This window comes from Sus scrofa, chromosome 8, assembly GCF_054392235.1.
Source record: "Sus scrofa isolate SSC_HxYL_T2T_F1_AM1 chromosome 8, Sscrofa_HxYL_maternal_Yorkshire_Landrace_v2.0, whole genome shotgun sequence".
NCBI lineage: Eukaryota > Metazoa > Chordata > Mammalia > Artiodactyla > Suidae > Sus > Sus scrofa.
The window spans coordinates 16,851,698-16,872,317 of record NC_139390.1 but is presented as its reverse complement, the minus strand read 5'-3'; the positions used below and the strand labels follow the sequence as shown (position 1 = coordinate 16,872,317).

Genomic DNA, 20,620 nt, shown 5'->3' with positions numbered 1-20,620 from the left:
CATTTTTAGTCTCAATAAACCTATGAAAAAATGGAGATTCAGAAAGTAACTTAAAACACCAATGTTTTCAGGTAGCGCAGCCAATGTTTAAAGTCTTTCTGTCTCATTACAAAGACTATACTGTTCCCGCCCTAACATTCTCACACTTACCAATGTTTCAGAACCAGAAACATGGTGATTCTGTCTTCCTTGCCTTAAAATCACCTACTTTGGAGCTGATGCGTAATATCTTTTTTTTTTTTAATTTCTGGAGGAATCAGTGATTTATAAGCATCATTAGATATGGCACTATCATTAATGATAACAATCAATGTAATTCAAATAACATGATGATCTGCAATTGAAGATTAAAAAAATTTTAAGTAAAACTTTTTCTCACTCATCACCATGGCAGAGCAACAAAGCATCGCATATTTAATATTTATCATCCCAGAAATGAAAACTGTACTTCTGGTTTGTAGTTTCTTTGATGCTGTAATTACACAGTAAAGCGAGGTTTTTAAGAACAGAGTTCTGGACCAGACAATTCAGTCAAGGGATCATGGAAACTTTGCTGTCCAGCCAAAATTAACACAACATTATAAATCAATTGCACATCAATAAAATTAATTTTTTAAAGGGGGATCATGGACAAATCACAGTGCCTTTCTACACCCACATTTCCTCATTTGTAAGAGAGGAATATTAATAGTGCCACCTCATGGAGTTTCCGCCACGGCAGAGCAGGTTAAGGATCTGGCATTCTCCCTGAAGCAGCTTGGGTGGCTGCTGAGGCTCAGGTTTGATCTCTGGCCTAGTGTAGTAGGTTAAGGATCCAGCACTGCCCCCAGCTAGGGTGTAGGCTGCAGCTATAGCTTGGATTCAGTCCCTAACCTGGGAACTTCCATGTGCCACAGGTTTGACCAAAAGAAAAAAAAAAAATAGTGCTACTTCATGAATGTTTAAGTATTAAATGAGAAAAAATAGAGGATTCTTTAGCTTTATTAGACTAGTGAAATTCAGGGTAACTAATTCCATGCGTAGATATGTATTTTCAAATGATCATATGTTACACATCTAGGAAACTTAAAACCCTAAGAGGTCATCTGGACCCTGTTCTGCATTTGGATATTTAGGGCAGGGTTCTTCTAAGTATTAAAATTTCCACAGCATTATTTCATAGTTACTGTCATCACCTCTGATTTAATTAAGCTCATTCATTCTTACTTGATTTTTGAAATTTAAGTTTATTTAAGTTAAAGGTCTTTTGGAAATAGGGAAACGACGTTCACTAAGATTAACTCAAATATAAAAGTGCTATTAGAGACAAGAGGCTGGTTGGAGTGGGATGCAATGGGTGTTATTTGAAATGATAACGGAGATAATAGACACCCAATGACAAAAATATAATTGCAACTGGGACTCAAGGATTTGAAGCTGAGAAAATCTTTGCCTCTCAGCAATGACTGCTGTCTCCCATCCCAACTTCTCTCAACACATCTGTTCCATCCTTCTCCTGCCCAAAGAACCAGGTTCCTTCATGCATTCAGTTTCCTACGGTCTCAAAATGACCTGCACATCAGCCCACCATACCTCATATCCCTAGTGCCAACAACCCACCAACTCAGCCTCCAGGTCCCTAATTCCAAACATCCCTGAGAGAGGGAAACAATTGAGCAGAATTCTTTTTTAATGAAGCTGCACAAATTATATATCACAGGAAAATAAGTTTTTCCCTCGTCCAGTCAGTTGTGGCCATGAGCAGAACTGGATTATTTAGAACAAAGAAACGGGGACATGCCCTTAGAGAGGATGTGGCTGAAACTTGCAAAGATGATTTCTCAGTACAGAAAATAACTGCACTGGAAATTCTCCTAGTCAAACTGTAAATGTCTCAACATTAAATTCGTTTTGACCAAGTGGCTACTGTGAGTCAAGCGTGATAACCATCTATGTCCACTCCTCACTAGACAAACACCACCGACTTCCTCCACTGCTCCAGCTTCTCTTGGCATATGGACTGGGTTTGTTTCCCATTGCTGCTGTGACCAATTACCACAAGCTTCGTGGCCTAAGCCAACACCAAATTATTATCTTACTGTTCCAGGCATCAGAGATCCAAAATAATTCTCACTGAGCTAAAATCAAGATGTCAGCAAGGCTGCATCCCTTCTAGAAACTCCCAAGGAGAATCCATTTCCTTGTCTTTTCCAGATTCTAGAGGCTCATGGCCCCTTCCCCCAACTTCAAAGTCAGAAATGAGAAGACCTTGTCTCCTCTCTGACCTCTGCTTCAGTCTTTATATCTTTTCTCTCTGACTCTGATCCTCTTGCCTCCCTTTTTCAGGGAGCTATGGGATTACACTGGTACCATCCAGATCATCCCAGGTAATCCCCCCACCTAAAAATCCTTTACTTAATCACATCTATAAAGTCCCTGTTACCACGTGAGATAATATATTCACACTTGCTAAGAATTAGAACATGGATATTTTTGAGGGGCTGTTACTGAGCCTATCACGTTGCCCAACAGAGAGGAGGAAATTTGCAAATGTTTCTTCAGTTATTTACTTAATGGCCATTCTTGCTAAGTGTGCTTATATTTGAAAACCTTAAAAGTGCAAAAGAAATGCTGCCTAACCATTCCTTTTTTCTTTTGTATTTCCAATATGTGAGCCTTTGGCTAATCACCCAAAACTTACATTTTCAGCAGATAGGAAAATGCATTTGAATAGTTGAGAAATACAGAAATATGTGATTTCAGTGGCCAGCTCCATCTCTTCTTGTTAAACCTCAAAAACTTGACATTTGAAAGAGAAAGGCTGTGCCACAATTCCATTTTGTAAAACATTCTTCCAGTTTGGGAACACCAGATTTTACTTACATATTTCTAAATGTCTCTCACTGAGCTTTAAAATAGGGAGTCAAACCAAAACAAACAAACAAACAAACAAAAAAAAAAAATCAGGCTTCCTTGCTTGGGAAGGATAGTGACAAAGGCTTTCTAATTCTTTACATGCTCTTTGAGAAAATGTTTAAAAAGAAAAAACAAATGTTGGCCTTTCTGAGTTAAAACAGTTCCAATTGCTTCAACAGATCACTGCACAAGAGTGAGCAACCACTTATTGAAATTCTGCCTACTGGAAGCACCTCCAGTGCCCTCTTGTTCATGGAAAAGTCTGTAATATTAATCAGCAATGGCTTTACAGAAGCCGGTGCCAAACATAAAAAGCTCAGTGCTGGGAGCACGTGATCCCCACTTGAGAATTGCTTAAGGGATTCCCTGATGTTGTCCAGGTGGCCCCAGTGACTCCAGCCCACCTGCTGACCTCTAGCCTGTCCTGCTGTCCTGCTCTTGGATTCCTGATCTACACTGTGATCCATGAACGTCTGTGCATCGTAAGTTGGGTTCTAATAGCTGGGTATGTTGATGTATTAGTACAGGTCCAGAATCCTTTATCGGAAAAGCTTGGCAGCCATGAATTCAGAATTTGGGAAATTTAAAAAATAAACATAGAGTAAATATTATACATTAACACCACCAGTGCGTCTGGGTCAGTATCCCTTAATATTTCTGCAGTAAGGAGTTCCCACTGTGGTACAATGGGCTAAGAATCCAACTGTAGTGACTCAGATCATTGGTTTGATCCCCAGCTTGGCACAGTGGGTTAAAGGATCCAGCACTGCCACAGCTGTAGTGCTGGCTGCAGCTGTGGCTCATCTTTAATCCCTGGCCCAGGAACTTTCATATGCCATGGGTGGGACCATTAGAAGAATAAAAGAAAGAAGGAAGAGTTCATTTTTAATATATATATAAATATATTTATTTAAATTTACAATATCTATTTAATAAATTTATAATATATGTTTATTAAATATATATTTAATATAAATGTATGTTAAATATATGTTTAAATTTATAATATTTATAAATTTAAATAAATATATTTACATATATATTCCTGCAGTGAAATAGAAAAAATATTTATGTAAATATATATTTTTAAAATATAAATATATATTAAATATATATAGTTACATATATATTCCTGCAGTGAAATAGATAAATATTCTCACCAAGCAAAATTAATTGAGACGATAAAAAACTTTCCACCAACCCAGGTCAGCTTTTGCTGCCAAATTTGTTTTAGAACTAGACTTGCTAAAAAGGATTCAGTATTCAGAACCTTTTAGATTTTAGAATTTCAGATAAGGGATTATGGACCTATATTACAAGTTAATAGCTTGGGTCGTTTTGTTGTTGTTGTTGTTTGCTATTCAAATGGAGTCCTGGTGAAAACTCCAAACTCCTAGAATCCTAGGCTAGAACAGCGGAAAGAGTATTTTAGTAATGCAGTGCATCCACTTCATGTTCCTAGCAGGGAAACTGCAGCACAAGAGTGCACGTGGTTTGGTGAGGTTGTCAATGTCTCTAGCTCCTGCATGTTTGACATCAAACAGACCTAGGCTGAACTCAGCACTAACTAAATTTGTCGTTTTGGCAAATTCATACCCAGCCTGCCACCCCAGGTTACTATGACTCCCTCTGTTTAGAGAAGGCCCGTACTCAGAGGGCTGTTAGGAGCATAAAGTCAGCAAAAGCAGGAGCAGTGCCAGGCACCGTGAGCTGCACATACTACATGCTCAATAAAAGGCAACCATTTTCATCTTCAGGGTGATTTTGATGGTTGTTATTGACCTAATCCAATTAAATTCAGTACGTGTTCCCTGAATTTCTCCTGCAAGGCGCTATACTAGGTCACAGTGGTGGACAAGGCAGTCATCCACCCTTCACCCTGTAAACAATTCAGGATTCTCTTATACCTGTGTTATGAGCACATAGCACTGTCCCTGACATAGTAGATATGTGCTTGTTGGGTTGAAATAAACTCAAAGAGCTCACAATTTAACAGGGGATTTGATAATGCTAAGAGCAGAGAATGTAAAAAATAGCCTAAGAGGTTTTCAAAGAGCTATGGGAATTTGTTTTTTAAAAAAGATTTTTTAAAAAATCATACAATAAGGAAAGACTTGAAGAAGAGGAAACACTTATGCTAGACTTTAACAATAGAATAAACATTCAGCGAGCATAGTTGGGAGTTTTAAATAGGCTGTTCCAAGCAGGAGGAAGAGCTTAAGGAAACTTCTACAATGTGGGAAATTGCATAGTATGTTTAATAAGTGGTGGTTTAGGTGCTTAGGGCATTGAGTGGAGGAATTGCATGGACCACATTCATGGGGGAATTTCAACCTGGAATGCTTCAGAGGTGAGTGAAGACCAAGTCAAATACAACCTGGAGTGATATATGAAGGAGTTTTGATGACTCAAAAATTTTTTATCTTGCTTTGATTGTTTAACAAGAGATGATGCAAGCCAGCATGACTTGGGCCAAGCTTTTTGAAAACTGCTGTGGTGGCATTCTGTACGAAGAATTAAAGGACAAAGAGGGTGGAAGTAGACAGACCTTCAAGGATATCAAAAAGCCCTTGATGAGAATGATAAACACCTAAACCAGGGCAGAGACAGAGAAGAGAACTAGGAGGGGAGATGTTAAAAAGGCATAAAGAGAATGGATCATATTTGGCAACTAATTAGATATAAGAAGCAAAGAAAAGAGAAAATTTCAAAGATTACTCTCAGTTTTAAAACCTAGAAGATTATGATGGTGCCAGAGAAAAGGCAGGGTGCAGATGGTGGAAAATTACAAGTTAATTTTTAAACTGAACAGCAAATTATCTCCTGTTCAAAGTCCAAAAAATGAACCTAGTGAGTGATGCTAAGAAAGTAGACCTCCAACAAACAAGTTAGTCAGGAATGTCTTTAGAATCAGGTCATGAACCTGCTAATCTTGTGCTGGCCTTATCTGGGGGAGGCCACTTTAAGGCCATGTGCTACAGATGAGTCCCTAAGTCGTGGTTCTGTTTCACATTGTAGAGATAACCCCACCTTTCGGTGCAAGTGCACAAGCTCACCTGGGAACTGTTATCACAGGTGGTTCTGACTATGTAGGAAATCAGATAACCCCTCAGTATCAGTGTTTGCCCTTTGAGCTGGAAGTGCGGTGAGGCAAGCAGGTGCCTTCACAAAAAAACTTGCAATTGTGAGATATGGAGAGTACATACCCTCTAAATTTTGCAAATTTTAAGTATCCCCTGCGTCACCTACTCCCAGACCTAGGAGTAATGTGAAATCTGTCCCAGAACAAAGGAGCAATAAAAGTTATTTATTAAGAAGTCATTATAGGAGTTCCCACTGTGGCTCAGTGGGTAAAAAACCCGAGTAGTATTCATGAGGATGCAGGTTCGATCCCTGGCCTCGCTCAGTGGATTAAGGATCCATCATTGCTGCAAGCTGCAGTGTAGCTCGCAGATGCAGCTTAGATTCAGTGTTGCCAAGGCTGTGGCATAGGCTGGAGGCTGCAGCTCCAATTCGACCCCTAGCCAGGGAACTTCTATATGCTGCAGGTGCTGCCTTAAAAAGAAAAACCAAAAATTGAAGTTATTACATCATCATGCAGGAGTTACAAAACTTTTCCTCTAAAGGACCACATAGTAAACATATCAAGCTTTACAGGCCAAACAACCTTTGTCTCATCTACTCATTTCTAACATTGTGGTGGGAAAGCAGCATAGACTACATGTGACAATGGGCACAGTAGTTTTACAATAAAACTTTATTTACAAAAACAGGATCCAGGCCAAAATTGGTTTTCCAACCCTGTCCTATGGCAGGAGTTAGCCAGAGTTTAGGTTAAAATTTCAGATTCACCAAAAAATACAAATTTATGAAACACCTGGATTTGAACATACACCTCTGTAAAATGTGATAATTTTACCTTCCCCACTAATTTGTGGCCATTAGAGAAGATGTATGTAAAATATCTCATGAATAATAGGTGTTCAAATAGGGCAGTCATCTCTTTAATTGCAAGGCATAAAACAAATGATAGCTAACACTTATTGAATGCTTTTATGCTATACCAGCTACTGTGCAAAGCCCTTTAAATGAATGTTTCATTTAGTCTTCCAACATCACCCTGAAGTAGGAAGTATTACGGTACCGCTTTCTACTCGTGGAGAAACTGAGGCACCAAGTGACATCCAAGAGCTGCTCTCACAGATAGTAAACAATGTGGCTGGCACTTAATCCCAAGTAAACAGACTCCAGGGGCTCTAGCGCTAACCTTTGTGCAAATTAATTAGCTCCACTAATTCAGCTCCCATTGAAATGCTCAGAATCTTCTCAAGTTCTTACAGAGCTTTTCATGACTCATCACAGCATAACACAACTGAAAATAGTTCATACACAACTTTTGGAAATTCACCTTCAAGTCAATATTCAAATAACATCTTACATAAATAAAACCCTTATATCAACCCCCATCCTGCCCATCAATTTCCACCCCCTCCCAATAAAAATCCCTGGTTGAGGGAAACCAGAATAGTACTGAGAAAGCTCATGCAAACCCATTTCAAAAAATTTATCCTATAATCAGTCTAAAAACTTGGAATTTCAAAGCTACACTGCAGCATAGCATACTGGATTAATTATGCCAGACTGCAGCAATAACCTTGAATTAAAGCTGCAACCTTCTATTTTTAAGAAACACTTGCCTTTCTGGTTGATGAAACCTGTCGTCCCATCAGGTAACAGACGTGACCAGGAAAGAGAGAAGCGGTAATGAGTCAATCCAAGCTGTTTGATACATTTCAAATCTTCCTCCCACAGAGTGTAGCTGCCACAAGCTACATCACCAGTCTGGTTCTTGAAAACTCTCTCTCTTCCCTGATGGGTGAATGTGTCCCAGACACTAGGGCCTTTTCCATCTGCATCCCAGCCTCCTGAGAAAAAGAAGAAAATGAAACGGTTACACTCTTGACATCGAGAGGCATATGTGGAATGTAAATATTTGTTGCCAAAAGAACATCCCTCATTAACTCAATGTGCCATATTTATAACTTTAAAATATGCCTTGAAAATAACATGCATGAGCAGGTTATGTGTTCGGCTGTCCTTGATCCCTGAAGCTGACTGGTGGCAAATGAAAAATTATTGCATAATGCCACAGCAGAGCGGGCTTTCACGGTTCATTATCTGAAGATCTCCCAGCTGGTAGACAGAGGCAGGGCTCAGCTTATGCATGTCTGAGCTGCAAACATCTCCTCCTTGTGAACGATTCTCCTGGCCATGACTGACATCCCTTGTCCTTGTGGTGCATGAAGCAATCTCAGGACCTTATCTTTGCCCTGGAACCTTGAACCCTATTCTCTTGTCATCTGACAATGGAGTACAAGATGGTCCAGTCATTGTGGGGTGGGCGCTAGTTCCTGCCATTGTTGAGCAGATACTGTCATCCTATAATCACTCCTTCATACCTCCCGTAATTCAACAAATCATGCTATGTGTCAGTCAGGCTCTATGCTAAGCTCGGGGGATATCAGGGTGAATTCTGCTATGCTTCTTGTCCCCGGAGAACTTAGCTACATGCAATAATGGTAAAGCAGCTGGCATAAGGGATGTCACAGGGAAGCCAGGGAGGGTCGTTTATGGAGACACTGGCAAGAGTCAGAAGTCTCTTGAGAGACTTCAAGACTGAAATCTGAAGGAAATGTTGAATCATCAAGGTGAATTTCTAGGAGGTGGGGGTAGGAGGGAAATAGGAAAAAAAAAAAAAAAAAAAAAAAGAGGATCTAGGATCAGAATAAGCCCAGAGATAAGAGAGAGAGTCACAAACATTAGAGGGACAGAAAGTAAAAACTACATTAGATTTGAAATATCTACTCATATAGAAATGTTATTTAGAATCTGTTTTATGGTTTAAATGATTAGCTTAAAAAATCTCATGACACCTTAATTCCATTTCTAAAAGCACACCCTGGAGAAATGCTTACATATTTTCACAGAGATTATATGAGATTATTGAGGCAAAGTTTCCTGTCAGCAAAAATTCTGGAAGCAACTAGGTCCTATCAACAGTATAACAGATAAATATTTTGAGGTCTATCTGTAGAGAGGAAACACTAATCAGCAGTTAACGTGAATGAATCAGAGTGTAGATAACCCCTCTGCTCTGGTCTGGATGTCTGTGTCCCACCAAACTCAGATGTTGAAATTCTAATGCCCAGTGTGATGGTATTAGGAGGTGGGACCTTTGGGAGATGCTTAAGTCCTGATCCTAGAGCCCTCATGAATGAGAATCGTGCTCCTAAAAGGATGCCCCACAGCACTTCCTAGCTCCTTCACATACAAAATGGTCTGTGATACAGGAGTCAGCCCTCACCTGGTCATGCTGGCACCCTGGTCCCCAACTTCCAGCATCCAGAAAAGAAATAAATGCTTGTTGCTTATAAACCCCTTAGTTTATGGTGTTTTGTTTTTGTTGTCCAAATGGACTAAGACACCCTCACAACTATAATGTTGAACAAAAAAATCAAAATTCAAAGAATGTATGTAGGAATAAATACACAGAGCCCAGGATATTTTTATGACAGTGAAACTACTAAAATTGAACACAGATTTTTCACTGTGCAGTGGGTCCGCTCCCCTAATGCCACACTGTTCAAGGGTTGACTGTATTCTATATGATACTGTAGTGGTGGATACATGGCATTTGTCAAAACCCATAAACTATGAAACTAATTTAATAATAACATCCCATGCTAATGCCAGATGTTAATGGTAAGGGAAATTAGGGAAGTGGAATAAATAAGAATTCTGTACCTTCCTTTAAATTTTCCTATAAATCTAAAATTACTCTGAAATATAAATGTTATTAATTTTTAAAACATATATACAGTACATTTATCATGTTTTGCATGTTTAACATATGTAAAACAACCCATGGTTTTTCAAGACATATACATATGAGATGGACATATAAAGTGTGCCTGGGAATGATCAATTCAGGCTAGTGGTTGCCTTTGGGGAGAAAAGGGAGGAAAATAGAAACAGGAAGGAGCCTGAGGGCAGTCTGCATCTTGTAAGTTTCACTCCTTAAGCTGCCTAAAAGGAATATGAGGGGCTGTTGACTACATTATCCACAATCCTTTTTATATCCCTAAAACAGTTCATAATGACATTTATGTAAGAAAGGAGGTCACAGCTAGAGTAAAGTAAACCAAAGCAATTAGAGGAAAATCCTTTGGTCCTCATTTAGCATCTGCTTACTCATATTTTGTGCACAATTCTAATAGGATTAGGTGTAGTCTCCAAACCAACAAAAAGCCAACATGAGCTATAATTTATAGGAGAGAACCATGGGGAGACAGAAAAGGCTGCTAAAAGAAGGACTGAAAAAAGCAAAAATGACAGTTGATGTCAAGGTAGGGTACTAGAGATCCATACAAAGAAAGCATGAGGATTAAAAATTATTGTACTCTGAAGCCATGTAACATAGAAGCAAAATGTTTTATATAACCGAATGGCTCTCAAGTTATGTCTATATATGGGTTTTAGAGAAAGAGAGAAAAAGAATACTGGTATTCAATCACAGAGTGAAAAAGGTTTGAATACTAAAATACAATTTTGGTCATGCATGGTGTGTTCATAGTTTTGGATAATGATTTACAATAAACGAAGAAGTTAAATCTCAGAGAGTTTAGGCAGTGGTGTGCTGGTAACTATTAACAACTGGCCACATGTTAAAATACATATATTTGAATATATGTATACATATGTTTATTGTAAGTGTTATTGATATAAAGGATGTGTGATACACAATTTCCAAATAATAATATGCAATTCTCTTTACTGTAAATTACATATAGCCAATTGATTTGCACAGAATGCTCATTTAGATTTTTGCCAAATGCTTATATCAGTAGCCAACCTATATATACAACCTTACAAATGTGAGTAGTGACTCATGTGAATGCTGACAGATATTTTTTGTATAAATTAACAATGAAAGGAAAAATAACAAAGGTGTGGCAGAATTTTACTTATCCATCAGTGACATGAGCAACTTCTTCGCTGAATTGGATAATAGTTTTCAAACACTAGAAAAATATTTCCTTGATTTTTTTGTCCTGCTCACAATGCAACAATTATAAGCATGACATGCATACATTTATTGCATTGTTAATATTTTCTCTATCACTTTCTTAGGTCCAGACAATCAATAAAACAATAAATCAAATACTGATTTGGAGCACTTGCCAATTTCTGTGGTGTAAATACTTCTACATGCCCAATTTCAAGCAACCAATGGGATAGCACTGAAGGCAGAATTGCAAAAAGATGAGCAGCACCACATTCTTATATAGTATTTCTTCTATACAGATATGAGCAATCTAAATAACATCAAGATCATAACTAATAACAAAATGCGGTAAAAATAATTAGGAAGTAATGATTTTGAATATTTATTACTTTTGTTTTTACTATAAATTATTTACTTATAAGTTCATATAATTGAATTTTTAATGCTGGATGTGTCTAAGAATAAGCTCATAAAATTGCTGAAAAATTAACAATAGGCACTGATGAGGCAGCACTAGCCAGCTTCACCACATCACTGATAAGTGACTTGCCTAAGATCACACTCTTAGTGAGCAGTAGAACCAAGGTGTGTCTCTATATCTGTCTGATGCTGAAATCCAAGTCTTTCCAGGGGACCATGCCGTTCTTAGTAATAACGATTGACTACTGGCAGAAGACTCAACTGATGCCCCTGCTGTTCAATTTATGAAGTCTCAGAAGCACATAACATGACTTACACACATTTTGGAAAACACTCCATCTGAAGTGCTGAAAACAAGTTTTGACAATCTTAAGAAGTAAATGCCAGTTAGCAGGGAAATGCACTTACATGGAGAAGCTCATTCTAGCTGTACACGAGATGAAGCATGTAAAAGCAACATTGTTTCTATGAGAACTAGAACATTAATTGAAAATTAACCATTATAATTAAAAATTTGAGAAAAATACTTAGTGGCCAGTACTCATTAATACTTGAACGTAAATCTTCCCACACGGGTGAAATTAATAATTCATGCGTTCACTGGGGATTTTCTCAAGATGCAATTATGTCCACATAGTAAAAGTCTGCTTGTTCTTTGTGAGGAATAAGACTAACATTTCCAGGCAGACTACATATCCTGAGCTGTCCTAGCAACTGCAATTGCTGGATGAAATATGGGAAACATAATTTTAAATATGCCACCAATCTGGCAGGATGTTAGACAACCCAAAAACAAAGTGAGAGAGGTAATTCAGAGGCATGAGTGAGCAGTGATGCAGGTTTTTGTCCGAGAGCACTTGAAAAGCTCAGATGATGTGAGTTTCCATTTTAATGGCTTATGGGACAAGGGAGAAAAGAGTCAACTTCTAAAGCTCACCAAAGATGGGAAGCCTCTATTGACATGCTCACATAAGTGTGATGACGCAAGGACTCCACATACTGCGCCAGAGTAAGAAGAAACAAGCTCTACCTAAGAAAGAGACAACACAACTGTCTTGACTCAAAGTTGCAGGAGAGACGTTACTCCTTAATGTATGTAACCACCACTCAACTTTTAAGCCACTAATGAAGCGTGAGAATAGATAAAGCTTTTAGCAGACATATAAGCTCTCCCATGGATAGTGGGGAAAAAAAATTCTGTCATTGATCTTACTGGAGGATAAATTTCTCCAAAACAATGATGTAAATCAAGAAAGACTAAAATCTAGGCTCCAGGAAATGAGGAATTCAGCAGAAGAATAACACAGTTTTGCAGGACACTCAAGGGGTAACCGGTCCATTTGAGCATGTCAAAAGCTATGGGAGATAATTTCTTCATGAATATTATACTACTAGAATATCTAGTTTAAATTTTATTTTTTTAATTTAAAAGATCTACTAGGGAATTGTCAGCATGCACAATAGGAGAGAATAGTACAGCGAAGCCCCATGTACCTTGGATTCAGCTTTGGAAATTTCCAAACTTTTATCAATCCTGTTTCACCTCTGTCACACCCATGCTTCTTCATTCAATCTGTAAACATTTCAGTGTACTCAACTGACAAGAATATTTTTTAACTGTGGTAAAGTACACATAACATAAAACTTGCCATCTTAACCAAGCTTAAGGGTACCGTTCAGAGGCACTAATTGTACACATGCGGTTGGATAATCATCACCATCCATTTCCAGAACTCTTTCCATCACACAAAACTGAAACTTTGTACCAATGTAGCAATGACTCCCATTCTCTATGGTATTGGAGTTATGCATGGTGGCAGTTAAAGTGGGAAGGGAGAGGGAGAGAAAGTGAGCAAATGGGTATAAATCTTCATTTTCACAGGGAGAAGTCTATAACTACAATAGAAAAAAAAAATCCTCAACAACTAGTAATACAAGCATGCTATTTAAAATACAGTCATTGATGAATCTACCTCCATGATGGGATGTTTTAATTAACCCAAGTTCTGTCAAACTTTTAAAAACAAAAACTCTACTCTTTTATGAATTATTCCAAAATATATGAAAGAACTCCTCCACTCACTTTATGTGCTTGGAATAACCTTGATACTAAAAACCTCTCTCAGAAACTGAAACAAAAGAGAATCAGGATAACGATTAACAAGATTGAGCTAATAGATACATAGTCACTGCACAATAATGAATGCTGCAATGAAAAAATATATATATACTCTTTTCATATAGACAAAAATATTATGAAAGTGGAGCACAAACTGGTTCATGAATAAAGTCTCCATAAATTTCAAAAGGTTGGAGAAATACAAATGGCAATCTCTGACAAATCATGTTAGAATTAAGTAACTAAAGAACATTAGTTTGGTTTTTCAGTAATCTGCAAAGGTACATTTGAATAGCTTAAGATTAAAGAAAGCATCAAAGTGATCACCAGAAAATATTAAAAACTAAAAAATTGGAGTTCTCATTGTGACTAAGTGGGTTAAGAACATGACATAGGGTCCGTTAGGATGCAGATTCAATCCTCAGCCTTGCTCAGTGGGTAAAGGATCTGGTACTGCTGCACGCTGTGGGGCAGGTGTAGGCCTGCAGCTGCACACCCAATTCAACCACTAGCCTGGGAGCTTCCAAATGCCACAGGTACGGCTTTAGGGGAAAAAAATGAAAAACTAATTATGATATCAGTTAATGCATGTATTAGAAAAAAAAAAAAAACAAGAGTTACAGCTAATAAATTAGCTATGAGTTGTAGCTCATAAGCTAAAGAATATATAATGGAGTTATAAAAAATAATCTGAAAAAGAGGGGGGAAAAGAATAAAGACAGATGGGGCAAAATAAAAAACAAATAGCAAGGTGGTAGATTTAAACCTAACCATATCAATAGTATCATTAAATGTAAATGAGTCTAAAAAACCTAATTGAAAAGCCGAGATTATCAGGTTGGTAAAAACACCAGACTCAGTTATATACTGCCTATATGAAATCAACCTTAGGGATAAAGACAAAAGAAAGTTAAAAGTGACAGGATGAAAAAGATGATGCACCATGCTAACACTAATCCAAGGAGACTGGAGGAGATCTATTAATACTAGGATAGATTTCAGAACAAGAACATTACCAGGCACAAGGAAAGCCATATCGAAACATTAAAGGGGATCATTTTATTAAGAGAACTTAAAATCCTAAATGTTTATTCACCTAATAACAGAGACTCAAAATACATGACGCAAGCAAAAACTGATCAAACTGCAAAAAATGAGACAAATCCACAATTATATTTGGATATTTCAATTAAAAAGACCAGCCAGACTACTTAAAAAATGGACAAAAGATGTTAAGAATTCCCTCACAGAAGGCAAGACATAGGGCTAGTAAACATTTTAAAACATGTAAGAGATCATTAAAAATCTGGGAACTGCAAATGAAAACCACAATGAGATACCATTCTACAACCACACAGTTGGCACAAATTTAAGAGCTGAGCAGTAGCAAGAGAGATTGTTGCAAAGCAGGAATATTTATACACTGCTGGTAGAAGAGCTATATGGAAATATTTAGGAAAGTTGAAGAAGCACACATATTGAAATTCTCTAATTCACATACCACTATATACCCCGTTGCTACAAATGTAGACCAAGAGACATGCACAGCCATGATTGCAGCAACAATAGCAACAACAACCCACACTGGAAACAGCCCAAATGTCTTTAGTCAGGACAATGAATCAATGAATGAATAAATAAACCAAAAGATACTCATACAGGGAAAGACTATAGAGGAGTGAGAATGAATGAACTACATTTGTATATATCATTATGTGTGCATTTCCCAAATATAATATTGAGAGGGAAGAAGCAAATTTCAAAAAATATAGACAATATATTTCCATTTCTATAATGTCCAAAACATGTAAGGCTAAATAATAAATTGTTCAGCTATATAGGCTCATGTGCTGAAATTATAAAGAAAAGCAAGGAATTAATAAATGCAAAGTTCATTTTAGTGGGTACCTCTGGGAAAGGGGTTAGGAGATATTACCGAAGAAAGGTCCTAGAAATATGGTGACTATGCAGATATTACTGGGGGGGTTGTTTTTGTTTTTTATGGGTTTTTTTGTTTTGTTTTTTGGCTTTTTTTGTTTTGTTTTGTTTTTTAGGGCTGCACTTGCAGCACATAGAAGTTTCCAGGCTAGGGGTCGAATCGGAGCTACAGCTGCGGGCCTACCCCACAGCCACAGCAACTCGGGATCTGAGCCGCCTCTGTGACCTACACCACAGCTCATGGCAATGCCATATCCTTCACCCACTGAGCAGGGCCAGGCATCAAACCTACATCCTCATGGACACAAGTTAGATTTGTTTCTGCTGGGCCACAATGAGTTCCCTATTTTTATTTTTTGATTCTATACCTATAAACTATAAATGCTTTTTCTGTATTGTTTCTCAAAGAAACAAACTTTATAATGCATTTTCTTGTTCATAGTAAAGGCCATTTACTGAGCATTTGCTCTCTCTTAGTCCTATACCAACAACTTTCATGAACCATCCCATTCTTTTCCTTATGATGATCCTTAGAAGAAGCACTACTAATACGAAGAAGAACAAAAGTATAAAGACTGAGTAGGTATCCAAGCTCATGTAGCTAATAACTGTGAATATCAAAACATGTTTAATACCATGAACATATTTAAATGCTTGATGTTGATAAGGGTAAAACTAGTATATCATGAATATCAAAACGTGATATACTAGTTTTACCCTTATCAACATCAACAGTTTAAACTCCTTCATTACGTACAACTTAGGTGAGTCTTGGACAAAATTAAATCTTTTTTTGTGAATTAATGTTGTGTTCTACCTTCAAACATTTCCCCCCCAATAACTGCACTATCCACTTTACTTTGAGTACTTCACAGTCTAGTTGTTAGCAGATAAATAAAGTCTCAGACTACATAAAAGTTGTATTAAAATCATGTAAAAAACACTGCAGGAGAACCAAGAAGCAAGCACTCAAGAGTTACTCCTGTCTTTGGGAGGCAGATAGATTTGCCCATGAGAAAACATTTAACGCAGGTGTTGAAAGATGAGCAAGAGTCATCACAGTGGATCCAATGAGGAAAAAAAATATGTGCAGTTCAAGTGCCAATGCTGGGGCTGAATTGCAGAAAGAACATACTAGGAAGCCAAAGACCAGTTAGCAGATTATTGCAATATTTTTGGCATGAAATGATAAGCTCCTGTATTTTGTTTAATAATTCAGAAGAAATTTGAATCGTCTCTCAAATTCTCACCATATGAGGAAAGTATTCCCACAAAAAAGTAATTATTGATATTACCTATAAACCTAAATATCGAAGGCTTCTAAGGCTGCAAAAATTGTGGAAAGAGCACAGGCTGTAAAGCCGGCCTAGATGCATTTCAGGTCTATCTCCACTTCTTACTTGACTCTCTGTATGTAGAGAGGGTGTACAATATCTACTTTGTAGGGTTCTCATCAAAATCAACTGAGGAGTTCCCGTCGTGGCGCAGTGGTTAACGAATCCGACTAAGAACCATGAGGTTGCGGGTTCAATCCCTGCCCTTGCTCGGTGGGTTAACGATCCGGCGTTGCCCTGAGCTGTGGTGTACTTGCAGACGAGGCTCGGATCCCGCATTGCTGTGGCCCTGGTGTAGGCCGGTGGCTACAGCTCGGATTCGACCCCTAGCCTGGGAACGTCCATATTCCGCGGGAGCGGCCCAAGAAATGGCAAAAAGACAAAAAAAAAAAAAAAAAAATCAACTGAGCCACAGCCAAAGTGTCTATCAAGGTACACAGCAGACAGTGTATGTCCAGCAGGTGTTAGTTTTCTTCTCTTTTAGACTCAATGAAATAAACACTCACTACATTTGCACAAAAAGTGACCGGTTGCTCTCTTTTCTTCTTTCTGTGGCCAGCTCTTGATGCCAGAGCATACATGTAGAAAGCACTCTAAACTACTAATATTGGCAAACTTGTCTTTGATGAAGATCCAGTGTCTGGATCTGCATAACTTGGTCTGGGGGGCCCTTGGCTTCCTGATTTAGAAGCCATCACTACAACTGCTGTCATGTCACTTTCACTTTTGCCATGACAATGCCCTTTGTGAAGACAGATCTATAGAGACCTCGTCCTCTGCGCAAAGGAAATCACATCGAGCAAAAACTAAACAGGTGTGAGTGTGTATATGTACATATTTTTCCTTCAAAACTCCCAAACTGACTCGACCATACTATTTTTTCTCAGGAGCATTCTCTGACTCGCCACCACAATCACATAGCGCTGGACAGAATAACACATAGCATGGAGTCATCCTTAAAAATATCTTTTGCCTCCTTTTCACTTTGAGCCCTGCCAAGGCAGGGGCCATGTTTCACCCACTTACCTGTGTTTCTCCAATAGTAAGAATGGCGTATGGAAACAGGGTGTGCGGAGTGAAATGCTTGTGGTGTGGCATACTTAACGTAAAATAGGAATATCGATGCTTACTATGTCATTGCTTCACCGAGATAGGGAGAAACCACCTCCATATTTGTAAGTGATTGCAAATTATTTACTTGAAATTCAAGTGACTGCCATTTATAAATGAAGACCTGGTGCGTTTTCACATGAAAACATTTGTTTATTTTTACAACTAGCATTCATTAAGATATTGGCAACTATTCTACGTGAAACATTGAAGTTGTAAGGAGCAAAGATGCTCAGATCTAGAAACAGTGCTCTGTGCCTGAAGTTAATCCAGAAAGGACAGGAACCCCCAAAGTGACAAGAAAAGTCACCATATGATGTGGAAATGCAGTTCACTATCATAGCACAGGAGGATGGAAGGTTCCGGAAGGGATATCGCCAAGAAGATAAAAACAAAAGAAATTGATGAAGTATGTGATGTGTTTGAACATGTCGAGAAGTAATTTACATTTCAGGCAGACAGTGTAGGTATGAATTAGTGAGAGAATCACAGAATAGGAAGCCAACAATAACGAAGATAAGAGCTCCCACTGGGATGCAGTGGGTAAAAGATCCTGTGGTTCAAGTCCCTGGCCCAGGAACCTCCATATGCCATGGGAGTGGCCATAAAAATAAATAAATAAACAAACAAACAACAAAGACAAGTACCAACTCTCAGGCAAAATAAAAACCATGTGAGAGGAGTTCCTGTGGTGGCGCAGTGGTTAACGAATCTGACTAGGAACCATGAGGTTGTGGGTTTGATCCCTGGCCTCAGTGGGTTAAGGATCCGGCATTGCCGTGAGCTGTGGTATAGGCCGCAAACGTGGCTCGGATCCCTCATTGCTATGGCTGTGGCATAGGCCAGTGTCTACAACTCAGATTAGATCCCTAGCTTAGGAACCTCCATGTGCCATGGGAGTGGCCCTAGAAAAGGTAAAAAGACAAAAAAAAAAAAAAAAAAAAAAAAGTGAGAAAAGAAACTCAATCATAAGATGTTAGGCTCACCTGCACATAATATGACATAAAACTTACTACATGATAATTAAAACAAAATTTGTTACATAACCACATTGGAAAAGTGGAGAAGAGAATTTTGCTTTGTTAGCAGAAGCTGTAACCAGACCTAAAAAATAACTAAATAAATAAAAACCCTAATCTAACATAACAGGAAGTCAATATGTTATGTTTTCAACTAGAACATCAAATAATATCTGTATAGGCATGCTATTTAGAAATACAGAAGTGAAGACCAGAAAAAGTAAAAGGATCCAAAAATGTTGGTTTGAGGGAAAATAAATAAAAAGCAGAGAGGAGTGACATAAAAATCTTTTTTTGGTGTTGGGTGTTATAAGTTTCACATTACTGAGTTTTTAAAATTTGCACATATGTTATGAAGACAAACCTAAAAGATAAGTTAGAAAGATAAAGATAAAGATAACCACAAGAGAACGAAAATGGTAGACCTAGGCTCCAAGCTAGTCGCACTGGTTCACGGGTAGGAGGACACGTCACTGAAGGATGCATGTGGAAACGTGCGTGTGTGTTTCCTTTATCCCAGTGACCCAAAAGCTGCTGAAATTTAGTGGCAGAGCCAATAAAGAGATTTTGCTAAGTACAGAGCAGCCAGCCACAGACACCAAGGAATGGCTGGATCAATTGCCAATGGTACCTCCACTGGGAAACACTGCAGGATATAGGAAAAAGAGTAAAGAAAAATATAACGAGGAGGTAAAAAAGATAGGAGGGGCCGGACAAAGCAAAAAGAAACTATCATGTTAGAAGATATAAAAGAATGCAAACTATTACTTTTAGAGTGGGTAAGTAATGAGGTCCTACCATGCAGCACAGGGAACTATATCCAGTCTCTTGGGATGGAACATGATGGAAGAGAGTATGAGAAAAAGAATGTATATATATATATATATGTATGACTGGGTCACTATGATGTACAGCAGAAATTAACAAAACACTGTAAATCAGCTACACTTTAATAAAAATAAAAATTTCTTGAAAGATATTGAAAATGAAATGGCAGAAAAAGGTTGAAAAGTATTGCTAGTCATAAAAATTATAAATCTATGAAAAAGTCCTATTTCAACAAAAGTAAAGATTAAGAGGAAAAAAATATGTACATGTAAGTCCTGATAAAAAAAGAAGTAGATTTAGTAATATTAATATGATACAAAATAAATACAAAGAAAAAGCATCGTCACACAAAGAGTAATAAGCTTCTATTAATAAAAGTTATAGTCCATCAAAACTATAGTAATCATGAACTTTTGCATCTAATAATGGGTTTTTTGGGGTTTTTTGTTTGTTTTGAAATATACAAGAAAAAAATCTGCCACCAATGAAGGGATATATTGAAAGCTTAATTAACAGGGATATATTGAAAACTTAATTAACACAGTGAGATACTCTTCCAGAAGTTTACAAAGAAAGAAAGAATTTGATTAACATAGTTTATCCGTTTATCAGTTTATTCTCTATGGATAGGTGTCTATGTATGACTTTATGCATATTGATAGATATGTATGTATGTATGTGTGTATATATAAATATGATACACATACAGGTGAACGAGAAAAACAGACTGGTGCTCAGCAATAGAAAATTATTGCCAAACAACCTTGAAATATTCACAAATATTAGAATTATGCCAGTTACATTCTCTGACAATTAAATCAAAAAGAGGAAAGGAAGGGAGGAAGGAAAGAGGGAGAAAGGGAGGGAGTGGAGAGGGAGGAAGGGAAGGAGG

The 20,620-nt window shown here is 37.7% G+C and overlaps 1 protein-coding gene and 1 long non-coding RNA gene across 4 annotated transcripts in view; one reads left to right on the top strand and one right to left on the bottom strand.

Moving 5' to 3' along the window:
• GBA3 (glucosylceramidase beta 3) overlaps window positions 1-20,620 on the bottom strand; it is a 115,981-nt gene that overhangs the window by 70,083 nt on the left and 25,278 nt on the right. The window contains exon 2 of the mRNA XM_021101070.2: window positions 7,593-7,820. Within this exon, the coding sequence (XP_020956729.1) occupies window positions 7,593-7,820 (228 nt within the window). The remainder of the gene's footprint in view (window positions 1-7,592; window positions 7,821-20,620) is intronic.
• Window positions 3,196-20,620, top strand: part of LOC146400345 (uncharacterized) — an 82,580-nt gene continuing 65,155 nt past the window's right edge. For 2 of the 3 annotated variants that reach the window (XR_014813686.1, XR_014813687.1), the window contains exon 1: window positions 3,230-3,377. This is a non-coding gene — a long non-coding RNA (uncharacterized LOC146400345). Of the gene's footprint in view, window positions 3,378-20,620 lie in introns of all 3 variants that reach the window. The other variant, XR_014813688.1, reaches the window with a different exon arrangement.